We start from the raw sequence: 12,542 nt of genomic DNA, 5'->3' as shown, positions 1-12,542 counted from the left end.
TTCCAAAACATTACGACTTACCTGATAACAACTTCCTCATCGCTCATCACCTGCACCTTAAGATTCTGCGGTGGTCCCGGTAGTCGATCGCGGTTCTCCTGGAAACATCCGACGATCGTACGGGTGTGCGTCAGTGCACAGATACCGGGCGGTGTGATCGGTTCACCGCGGCACCAATTCAAGCACCGTCTCGGTACATCCTTCGAGGCACAGCATCCACGATGATCGGAACCATCAGCCGCACAGCGCATCAGCTTATCGAAATCCACGATACATTCCGGTCGATCGATCACACTCTCGATGTCGATGTAGAACGAACAGGCGCTCATACAGCTCGCCGAAACGTTCTGCGTCGCGCAACACTCGGAGATGTTGGAGGAGGCGGCCGTATTCCGGATCCGCACCGATACGGCACGGGTCGAGGAACCAAGGGCATTCTCGGCGTGACAGAAGTAATCTCCCACATCCTGCGCACCGAGCTTGTTGATCGTCAGTGTCATCACGTACAGCGAGTTGTCCTTCAGAAGAATATGATAAGCAACTCATGAAGTGGAAACGAAGGAGTATAATGCAACTACAAGATGGATCTCTACTCACATCGACATCATTCTTCATCGACATATCGTAGTTACCACCCTGGATGACCGGCACACGTCCATCGTGATCACGCCAGAACATCGTCTTCGGGATGGGCCTTGCCCGGACCGTACACTTGAGATCAACGGACTCTCCAACCGATGCTACGGTAATACCTGATGCCTGTATTCTTGGTGCAACTGGCGGATGGTATGAAAAACCGACTCATTACAGACGTTCGAAACCTAATGCCACTCTTCTTACTACTTACAGCTGATGTTAACCTTCTTGGCAGCCTGCATCGGTATACCGTACCCATTGTCGGCATAGCACGAGATGTGCTCCATATCCGTCGTGACATTGTGGATCACGGTGATCATATGCCGCGACGTATCCTGCCGTACCAGATGTCCACCGACGTACAGAGAGATCGTGGGTGCTGGGTTACCCATCGCCAGGCACAGGATCGTCATCGAGCCACCCTCCGAGATGATGTCCGATGGATGTACGGTCGGTGGCTGTCGGGTGCAGTACAAGTACAGTACAACGGTGCAAATCATCCAATCCCCCCGAAGGTCAAACAACATCACACGATACTTACGTCCACATACGCTGGCAGAGCCGGATCGGTCCAAGCGACGAGCGTCTCCGAAGGAAGACTCGTTCCCTTAGCCCCGATCGCAACGACGTACACGATGTGCTGCGTATTCGGAAGCAGATTGTTGATCCGTACCCACAGCAACCGCGTATCGATGACGGTGTAGTTGTTGGCCACCTTATGGATCACACGGTACGTGATGGACTCGTGTGGATGAGAGAATTCCGGCGGTTGCCACGACACCGTGATCCAGGTGGCACTGTGCGCCGATACGGACAGTGAGTGTGGTGGTGACGGTGCCCCGTACACGGTACTGGCCGACTCGGTACGGGAAGTGTTGATCAGTAGCATCGACGAGGGCAACGACGTACCATAATCGCCCCGGGCGACCACCGTGATGCGGTACAGGGCTTTCGGTTCAAGGTCTTTCAGCTCGATGTCCGTTTCCGTGGTGTTCAGTTCCTACCAGAGAGCGACAGAGAGATATAGAGATAGATAAAGAGAGAGAAACAACACAGAAATTGACCGATAACGACGGCGGAAACCGGTGATGGAAATCTTTCTCTCTCTCGGGGCGATCTCTCGACTTACGTGTTCCAGTTTGATCACCGTCTCGTACATGGTCATGTTGTTGACCTTGCCGTACTGCACGAGATAGCCGAGCGGCCGGTTGTCCGTGTTGTTCGGTTCCGTCTCCGTCGGTACCCAGGCCAGCGAGATCGACGTGTTGGTGACGGAGGTGACGTGCAGATCCTCGACCGGTGCCGGTATGTGGCCGATACCCTCCTCGAAGCACTGAATGATATTACCGGCGTACGGTAGACAATCGGTCGGTGAACTGGTGATCACTCCACGGCACAACGATTGACATTTCGGTGGAACGGCACGCCGGGCACAGCATGACGTATGATCCCGGCCACCGGCACTACACCGTACGATCGTTCCGATCTGTCCCCGACATGTATTGCCGAGCTTCTGAATGTCCGACATCTTGGCATCGTAACTACAAAGTGGTGCACACTGAGGCAATAGTCCGGATGCGTGGCAACAGGCTGAGATGTTGTAGTGTGCACCATGTGCCACTTCCATCGCTGCATCGCGCTTCGTTTGGAACACGAGCCTTGGCGAAGGGCCACCCTTACCGTGGGCGTTAACTGCAACGACGAACGCTTCGTAGTATGTGCCGGCTTCCAGATCTTCCACGATCACTGGCGCTTGATCTTTCTCCATCACAGTGTAGTCCTCACCGCTACCGAGCTTACGGAAATGCAAATGGTACGCGGTCACCGTGTCTGGGAGGATCTTCGGGGGTTTCCATTCGAGCACTACGAAGTGACTAGCGATTAGAGGTGCCTTGAGCTTCGATGGGGGTCCCGATAGTACACCGTAACCCTGCAGCAGGCAGCTACTGTACTCGGACATGTACTGCAGACACTTGAAGTAGTTGAAGTTGATGGCCTTTACGGTGCCGGAGCAGAACGATAGGCAACCCTCGGGAATGCCACGGCTTTTGCAGCATGGTGTGTGGTCAATGTTGTTAGCGAGGCATGCGAACGTGATGTTGGCCCAGGGTGCACAAACCATCAGGTCGGGCACTTCGGTAAAGTCTGCCTTGACCGGATCGCACATCTTGTCCAGGCAGGTCCGGTGTGTAATGCCCTTCTTCATGCAGCATCCGCGTACGTCTGTGAATGCAGAGCAGAGACAACAAGTGTTCGTTTGTATTGTGTTTGTCGATTTACAATTTACTTTGGCAATGGTTTTATTGATCCAAATTCAATTTATATATTAAGGATCTGATTGGTTATGAGTCCAGAACATCAAAGAATACTGTCTCAGCGAGTTCATACAATCATTTACTATCAATTCATTTGACTATACATACATATTTATGATGATAAACACATAAATATATTTTAACAATGCCTTATTCTAATTTTAATGTAATGGAGTAATGAAATAATGTAAATAGGGTAATGTAATGGAGTATTGATTAACTATACTTGGTAATACTGTCAAAAACAACAAGCCGATAATATGTAGTAGATATTGAACAATAAATCAAAAGGAAATCACACATTTGCTACACAGCTGAGCCAAGTTATTATTTTGAAAACAACATCAGACGAATTTGATAAGGCAGGAGAATAACAAGGAGAAAGTAAGAATCAAACTAATGACGCCATTGTACCATCAATCAATCGCAATAAAGCTGACAGTTCTGTTACTAAATTACTGAAATTCTTTTCCACTTCAGTTCCTTTACTCACAACAACATTAGCTCAGACATGGCATCTCCCCGAAGAGCATGAACCACCCAACGAATGTTCCTAATTGGAGTTCCGCGAAAAACAAAACCGCCCAAATATGATGGTGGTCCTTCGGAGCGAAAGCAAACGAAGAAAAACATCGCAAAGCATTAGCCTTAGCTAGCGGCTCCAGCGGTGTCCAGCGAGCTGCTGCTGCTGGCCTGGTTTGAAAGCTAAATTGACGTAACGACCGGTCGGGCGCATTCGCACCGGATGTGGCCTCGACACGCAAAACTTTCGACATCCTCGCGCCAAATAATGGGCGCCAAGTAATTGAAATATAAATTGATCCCCCCGGCGGCGGTGTACAGCGTGGTCTGGCATTGGGCGGAAGTATTTTTCATTTGATGACCGCTGGATATTCGCACTTCCGAAAGGCGCGGAATCGTTTCGAGCGCAAGCAGGAAGCGCGACAAATGGATAAATAATCGATTTCGGAGCTGTGCCGGAGTATCGGCGATGGCCATCGCATCACGCACCACGATGGTGATGGTGTTTTGACAGGCTCATCGCCATCATCCATCCTTTCCGCGATCGTACGGCTCAGTTTCCGTTAAAAAAAAAAAACGAAGAATCCAAAACCCGGGATTGACTTTGATTTGATAGGTTTCGTGTGCTGTGGTGCGTGTGTCGTGGACGGAGGTGATGATGGCCGTCCTGACTGACCAACTAAATTAACGATGACAGTGACCCGAGATACTCCGAGAATCCGGGGGAGACGCTTCCGTCTCAATTAGTGTGTTCCGTGTGGTGTGGCCGCGCGTGCTGTTGAATCCAGAACATGAATCAGCCATTAGCCTTTTCGTCGTATCGTTCTCCTCCCGATTGTCGGCCACCGGGTCGATGGTTTTCTGGGAAAGTGCGGACTCGGACCCCACGAATCTCTGGGCTTTTGTGGCCAACGGACGAACGATTTTCTTGGAATCTTTCAGCCTGATTTTTGGCTTTTGAAATATTAAAGTCGATTTATTGAGTCAACGATTCGGTGGAAAAATGTGTAATAAAGAGTCTGAAGAGAGAAGAGTCTGTCATCGTAGCTTGGAAAGCTCGGCAATCACATTGAACAGCTTTTTAATAGATAATGTTTCTGGAATACCATCGATTCGTCTAATCATTGGAATCATCTTGACTTTTCAGGAAATCAATTTTGCAGAAAATTTAGAAAAATTTTACTTTATATAGGGTACACTATTATTTACTATCTCAGCATTCAAGCTATTTTGGTTAAAATAGGTTGTCTGAAACTGTTACATTTAAGTAATTCTCAACGATATTTGCTATCCAGCAATACTTAGAATCGGTTTGATCATCAACACCATCTAGTGGTTATTGGTAACTTGTAACCGCTTGTCCAAATTATCAGTATCTAACCCAATATATGGTGGTAATTTCTATTTTCTAGCGTACATAGTATAATATTTTAGACCAAGAAATTGAAAAAAAAAACCAAGGAGTATGTTTGCGTATGTGCGTAAGAAAAAGATGAAATCAGTAAAAACCTTTTAATGTAGGCAATTAATTGATGTTGTTTTGAATTGAAGCAGCTGTTCTATCAATTTTAACCTCTATAGTGTTAATGTCCTTAGCAACTTTTTGATTATTCTATTTTTCCTGGGACCAGGACCCTTTTGCAATTGGTTTAATTAATTAATTGGTTAATTGGCCTAATAAAAAGGAACAGCTCTCTCTTTCTTTAGTCATTTTTATAGGGCTACGGAACATTTTTCTTCAATATATTGCAGGCTGGACAAAGGGGTAACAAATGGTTACTTAGGTAAGTAGTTAGTATTCCATCAGAACATATTCAGACGAAAGTGATTGATATAACTGTAAAGCTTTAAAGCAAAATTAAGTCAAGTCTCACGGGAGTCTTTGCACGCCATTGCGACAGTAGTAGTATGAACTCGCTGGATTATAGATAACATACCAGCATGCTTAAGACCCCCCCCCCCTTTCCTGCAATATCTTCACCTACCTGGCAGCACTGGTACGACGGCAACGCTGGTCTGCTTGGTGGCCGCACCACCTTCTAGCGTTAGCGCCCGGATCCGGGTGCTCGGTAGACTGGAACCGTGATCGTTAATGGCCGTCACCGTGACGGTGTACATGGTGAACGGTGACAGATCCGATAAGACGGCACTCTTCTGACTGGCCGGTACCTGCAGCACCTTACTCGTCAGCATCGGTTCCGTCGGCCGGTTCGCCTCCGTGTCATTCGCCAGATAGTCCTGATCGAACGAGTGCAGCATGACGGCTTCGACGCGGTACGTACTCACACTGGCCGCCAGCTTCTCCGGCACAGACCAGCTCACCTGCAGCGACCGTTCGGTCAACGGTTCGACGGCGACCGACTGCGGTTCCGACGGTAACCGCTGGATATTATCCAGAATGCACTGTAGCCCGGGCAGCGTGTGCTGTACGCAGGAGACGCGCGACTTGAGCAAATCCGTAAACGGTGTATATTCACCACGGCACATATCCTGACACAGATCCGGGATGCCCTTCTCCACACAACACGGCACATGATTGCGACCATCGGCCATGCACCGCACGATACCCGGGAAGTCCTTCTCGCACATCTCCGGTTCGACGCCGGCCGAACCATCGAGGATGTTATGCAGCACACAGAAACCCATACACCCACTGGACACATTGTTGGCCACGCAGCAGTCAGTGAAATCGTGCGTCACCAACGGTACACCGTCCGCGCTGACTTCCTCCTCGGAGTCCGTGTACGCATCGAAGGACGAATCGCCACCATCGTCCTCCTCGGACGTGCTTGACGCACCCGTTTCCGGTGATTGCGTCGAACCTACGGCGTCGCCCTTCGGTGATGTCACGGCTGACGAACCGGGTGTCGATGTGGTCGTCGGCGTCACCGTACCATTACGGCTACCGGCTCCCACCGTTGCTCCCTTCTTCTTTGGCTGGCGCACTGTAAATAAACACACACAGACACAGAGACAGTGCGGGGGGATTAGCGAGTGAGGTACGTCGGGATGGAGGAAGACTTCCGGCGGATATCCGGCAGCGGTCACGCGGGAGGAAATCAGTTTTAATGGAAAAAGTTGGCGACGTTGGCGTCATGTTGTTTTCTAGGGACGTTAGGGGGTTTCGGAAGTTGGCGGCCATTACCATCATGATGTCGCGATGATGATTGCGGTAGCGAAACACGCGAGACGCGAGCAAAACTTTATCCTTGTAAAGTGGAACTATAGTGATAGGCAGCTCGCAACTACTTGCCAGGACGGAGCAGCGAACATCTCAAGACCACCCCATCCTCCGTGAGATAGTGTTTTTGTGGAATTTGCGTCTACGTCGTATCGTTGTGTTGTTGTTATTGTTCGGTTGCCGAGAGTGTAGACACGGGAGCGTAAAGTTTAGATGAACGTTTCCACCACCGGGTGATGACGGAGGTGGTCGTTCGTTGGAATATTAATTCTTCAAAATGCCCGCGAGAAAGCCAAGATCCCGGCGCCGAGTCGCGGAGAGTGACGACCGACTTAAAATTAATCCAACGCAATAACATTATATCCTTCCGTAGGATGGCGCCATTGCGTTGATGTCTACTACTACTACTACTACTATCTATTGGTGTCGCTAGTATTTACCTGTCAGTGGATGGAAACTCCGGACAATCGGGTCACTGTTCACCTCGCACACGTACACGTCCGAGTCGTTGAGGCGTGTCTCTTTAATTAGCAGCACCCAAACGTCGCCACCGAGCGGCGTGCGCCCTGAAGGAGCTGTGGAGTAAAGGGAGAGAGAAAAGGAAATGCAATCTTCGTTAGTGTATCCTGGCTAGGAAGGTTAGGCAGGCCCTGATGCCCTATAGGGCGCAGAAAGTGTAACATAGTGCTCCTACTAGCCACCAGCAGGAATGTGCTTTCGCCGAGGAAATCTTCTTGGAATGAAAAATGGAAATTGCAGACGGTATCAGCGGGCATTGCGCAGGTTTCGTGCCGGCGTAGGACGCCAGGAATATTGTCGCGTGGAGTGGAATTTTGATTGAAATGTTCCCCCCGTACATTTGCTGCATTTCTGCTTTCGTAATGAGCATTTTACTAAAGCGGAAGGCTTTGCACGGAAGGGGGAGTTGCTTGGCGAATGGTATTAAATTCGGAAAACTTTATAGTACAGGTTTGTTTTGCATTTGTTTGTTGTTGTTGTTGTTTTCCACTTAACTTCAATAAAGTTGCCTTTTTGTACGAAACTTTCCGGTGTTGCGTGAGTTATGCTGAAATGCATTAGCAAGATATTGCATTCTCTTTAGGGTAATTCCATGTTTCGTAAGTGTTCTGTGTGGTTCTTCTACATATTAGGGTAGAAAAGAATGGATAGAAATGTATGATATAGGCACTGATTTTACAGGTGAGATTGAGTACACCTTGTTTATCCTTTTTACATTACTGATATAGTTATTTCTTTAATTTAATCCTACGGTTTATCTTGCACACTTAATTCAAATAAAAAAGTCGATTCATAAACATTCAATTTGCAGATTAGAGAACCTATCCTGTTCTATTATTTAGTGTTCATAGAGTTGCTTTCATGTTGAAATAGATAATATTTAGCATTATAATGCATTCCATTACTTGCTTATTCTACAAATGATGTTCTGTGTAATACATTTATTCTCAAGATTATTCGTGTTTTTTTGAGAGAGTTTCATATTTTTAAGTACAAATATCGTGAGAGCATGCTTGATAACATTTCTACCTTTATCAATTTGTATAATAGTTATTTCTTATTGTTATTAAGGTAATTTTATCTGCTCGTTAATTTTATCTAAAAGATTTTATCAAAATGATTTACAATGAAACAGTTGCTAATCCTGGCCAGTTATTTTCGCTTCAACACTCTGACTGGTCGCCAAAAAAAGAAGTTTTAAACCAACAAGTACCACTCGGTCATTTCGGCATAAGTTTCCTCAAACATTGCATATGAAAGATTACCCACGTAACACACGGACGCGCCCAATCTCTTCGCAAAAGAATGCACTGAAGCGTGCGAAGTGGAATATTAAAACAGCCTTTATCTCCGCACCGGGAAACCATCCGGATCCCTCCAGCAAAAAAACGGATCTCTCTGCAATCATCAAAAGGTACGAATCGCTTACCGACGATTTCGGGCGAACTCCGAGATACAATGTGCCGGATGTGGAATACTAGGAAGAGGGTAAACAATGCTCACATTCGCTGTGCGGCCCCCATCCACCCAGAACGCACGTTGCGTGCAGCAATGGATCGTAAAATATGAGTTTCGCTTCGAGTCGTGGCCGTTTATCGGAGATCGGTGGGACGAGAACAACCGTACAGTCGTTCCATTACACACCATTGCCGGGGTGTCAGTCGCGACAAGATGCGGGGAAACCCCTCGTGAAGCTGAAATGTGGTCCGTGAACCGTCGAAACACGATACGGCATGTAGCAGATAATTTCATTTATGTTGCTTCCGACGAGCACATGAAATCAAAACCAATAGAAGCACACATACACACACATACAGTGCGAAGGGAAAACAAGAGAGAAACTCGGAACTTTGGCACCGGTACCACCACCACTACATTCGCGATCACGAGAAACGCGCCACGAGAAAATGGCGGGAGAGAGAGAGTAAAACAAATAAATAAAACGGAAAACTGTCGTTCAACTGCTGCTGTCCCACCCACATGTGGGAGATCTGTCTGTGTGTGTGTGTGTGTGTGTGTGCAGGGGAGGATGAAGGGTAGGCAACTTCAAACATCAAAAGGCGGTTGGCGAAATTCAACTTTCACTTTTGGCCCTTCCAGTTCACCACCAGCAGCGAGTATAGCTCGAGGAAAATTAAAGATCCAATGTCTCAGCACACCGACACCGACACACATACACCTGCAGGCATACATACACATACATTTCCCGGGAACCTTAACTCCTAGTCGAAAGGATGTGGAGAGCTGTTGCTGCTGCTGCTGTTGCTGTTGCTACCGGTAATGGGTTGTTGCAAAAGCAATCGCGTTGTAGGAGAACGATGCACACACACACACACACACACACACATGGAATCCTGGAACACCGAGGATCGTGAGGCCCCGGGTACCCTAGGGCACCACATTCTCACTCCGTATGCCCATAGGAGTCGCCACCGCTGGCTGGAAAGTGATTTCGTTTGAAGTGTCTGACGTGTATCCGGAAGCCATGTACTCCGTTCGTTGCGAGTGAGGAACGGACTGCGCCTGGAGTATCATTCCGTGCCGTAGCGGTGGCTCCGGGATTCCGGGCTTTCCCTGGCCGCGCAGTAGTTCCCGCACCGGTAGTGGAAAATAATTAGCGATTCTTGTGCATTGAACACACACACTTACGCTTCCATTCACGAACACCGACCGTTCATCAGGTGTTACAGTGCGGGTACGTGCAGTAGGCCACGACTAGCGGCTCCTTCCTCGTCCTGTTTTCCAGGTCAGGGCAGAGTACAGCGTTGCACGACCGTTGCAGAACCGTTTTAATCACCTGTGGCCTGGTGCATTACTTTCTTCTCCGCCCAACCCAACAACCACCACACTTGTGGTGCTACTTCTTTGCTGCTCTTCTGTTCGTGTGCCTTTTTTCCGTTCATTTACCACACCTGTGCGACCTGTGTGTGGTGTAGCTTTATAGCGGTGCAATTGGAGCCACCATTTAAGGTACCGGTTGCATGGTGTGGAACAGCTAAACGTGTACGTCCATTTGTATTACGCGTTGCAACGTTGTAGTACTGTCTCTACTTGCTCTACTTGCTGGTCCAACTCAGTCAAAAGTAAATACCAGTAGAAGAGAGCGATGATGCGCTACCTAACACCCTGACCAAGAACATCAAGAAAAGTCCTTGAGCTGCAGATGCAGGAAAGTAATTGAAATGTTCAAGAACTCAATCCAAACACACACAGAAGATGACAGATGAATGATGAACTTCGATTGCATGCACAGATGAAGGAGGATCGGCAATAAAAACGCCAATTCCCTAACCACCACCATCTTCGTCCCTACCACTAACGACTCGATAACCGATCGAGCCACTGAGGGCAAAAAAAGGGAATTCTTACAAAAGTGCCGCCAGCTTCACGCTGCCGTTGTCGGTGTCGGTGTCGGTGGCGATGATTTACGATATAGCGCCCAGTCCTGTCCTCGCGGTGCACGCGAATTGCTGCTGCTCTTTTGCTCCGGATGGAAGCTCCGCTTCTGTCCACACGATTGCCACTTCGACGTTGTCGTCGTCGTTCTAGACGGGAAATTGCACTTCGTTCGCCTTGGTAACCGCCGAGCCGGAAACTGGACAAATCGTCTGTCCGTTCGCCCGTTCGTCCGTCTGTATGTTCATCGTCGTCCAAAGGACATTTGGGGGGAAGGAAATTCGTTTCCAGCTCGCTGACGCGTTCCACTGACGGTTGCGTTGGAAGCCTTGGCTGGGTGCGGCCCTTCCGGGGGAGGGGGGGGGGGAACGGAAACTTGAGGACTCTTTGATGTCGCTGTTCCTTTTCAGAAAGGGCCACCGAGCGAGCGTGTCGCCCGAGCGGTGAAGTGACTGATGAATGATTCGCAAACCGTGAGCACGAAGGGCGTCAAGTGGACAGCGTGTCGGTTTCACTCTTCATTTTCGCTCGAGCTTGAGCTTGCCAGAGAGAGAGCGGTAGGTGCGGAGTTCCGGATGAGCTGCCTAGGGCTAGGGTGATCGGATGGACGGGGGGAAAGCTCGCAGCAAAGCAGAAGAAGAAATGCAACAGTCGGTTTTTGGTGTGCCATTACTATGGAAGAGTGGTATTGCATTCGCTGGTTGTGTGATGTGCCGATGGCCGTTACTTATGTCTTCAAGTTAACGGGGAACTTGCAGTGTGACTCACTCGTTGAATTGATTAAAGTTTTTCTTTCTTATTAGATACAGTAGAAGAAGTTACTGGTTTCTTTTTAAATTATGGCGCATGGTTTTTAAAGTTGTGCTGTAGCAAATGAACATAAATGTTCTTAAAGTATGTTACATTCCAGAATGCCCTTTTCTTCTCCTACCCTGGAGTTCCTGTAAGATGTTCTGATTTCCTGATAATATCCAGAATTATTATTAAAATATTCATGGACTCAGTACGAATAAGCCCATTTAAAAGCACTTTTGTTATGCAACAGGGCAGTGATCCTAAACATACTGCTAAAATAACTAATATTTTTAAATGTTGCCGTGTTACTTCCCTTCTCAAATGGCCTTCTCAAAGACTGGATTTTAAACGGATTAAGATTTCGTGGAGAATTTTAGATAGCAATTTCATTAAGAATTATGTTATTATCAAAAACAATTATTTTTTTGGAAATTATTCAACAAGTTTGATCCTCAATACTCATGAAATCGTGTAGACGGCATGTCAAAACACCTGTAACTTGAAATCCGGGCTAAGGATGGACCATATTCATTGTTAAGGAAGTTTCATTGTACTTTACTTTTGTCACATCTGTGATCGACCATCTGAATCATTTAAACAATTTGTTATCGATCCAATCGAGATGAAAGCTAGCGAAATTGAGAGAGGAATGTTCAACCTTCAAGAAAAACACAACACTTGCGGTTTACAATAAAAAATGTATCCTACATTTTTACAGTCGAAAATCTACAAAAATCTAGGGTTGGGCTTTTACTTATGCCGGTCACTGTATACAGTGCTTCTTATCTATTGGAGTTGTAATCCATAACTTTGACTTCGATCTACAAGTAGAACGATACACCAGTAGACTGAATGGCAGGGTTTCTATGGTTTTGACTCATAGCTTTATTATGAGTCAACATTAAACAGCCTTCAGATGAATATTTAATCGAACTTCAACCAATAGATAGCTATCGGTATGCGATAGTATTACTTTTTCTCATCATCGGCATCGCAGCAAGCATCAGCAAAAGTTTTACCGTTGAATGTTGGTCATGAAACAGTGACCATAACAGGAGCATAAAGAAAAAAAACTCCATGACACAAACCCATAAACAGATAACTTACGAGCTAGATTACATTCCAGATCAACAGCAAGATTGTGTTTTATGGATCTAGATCAAAAGTTACTTCGAAAA

The 12,542-nt window shown here is 47.2% G+C and overlaps 1 protein-coding gene across 2 annotated transcripts in view; it reads right to left on the bottom strand.

Moving 5' to 3' along the window:
• Positions 1-12,542, bottom strand: part of LOC125956585 (Ig-like and fibronectin type-III domain-containing protein 1) — a 104,106-nt gene that overhangs the window by 2,812 nt on the left and 88,752 nt on the right. For both annotated transcript variants that reach the window (XM_049688620.1, XM_049688621.1), the window contains exons 8-14: positions 7,095-7,229; positions 5,459-6,418; positions 1,766-2,859; positions 1,178-1,636; positions 848-1,094; positions 598-776; positions 22-518 (exon numbers count right to left, since the gene is read on the bottom strand). In XM_049688620.1, coding sequence (XP_049544577.1) covers positions 22-518; positions 598-776; positions 848-1,094; positions 1,178-1,636; positions 1,766-2,859; positions 5,459-6,418; positions 7,095-7,229 — 3,571 coding nt within the window. The remainder of the gene's footprint in view (positions 1-21; positions 519-597; positions 777-847; positions 1,095-1,177; positions 1,637-1,765; positions 2,860-5,458; positions 6,419-7,094; positions 7,230-12,542) is intronic.

The sequence above is a fragment of the Anopheles darlingi genome, chromosome 3, assembly GCF_943734745.1.
Source record: "Anopheles darlingi chromosome 3, idAnoDarlMG_H_01, whole genome shotgun sequence".
In the NCBI taxonomy this organism is placed as follows: domain Eukaryota; kingdom Metazoa; phylum Arthropoda; class Insecta; order Diptera; family Culicidae; genus Anopheles; species Anopheles darlingi.
This window is presented reverse-complemented; position numbering and strand designations above follow the sequence as displayed.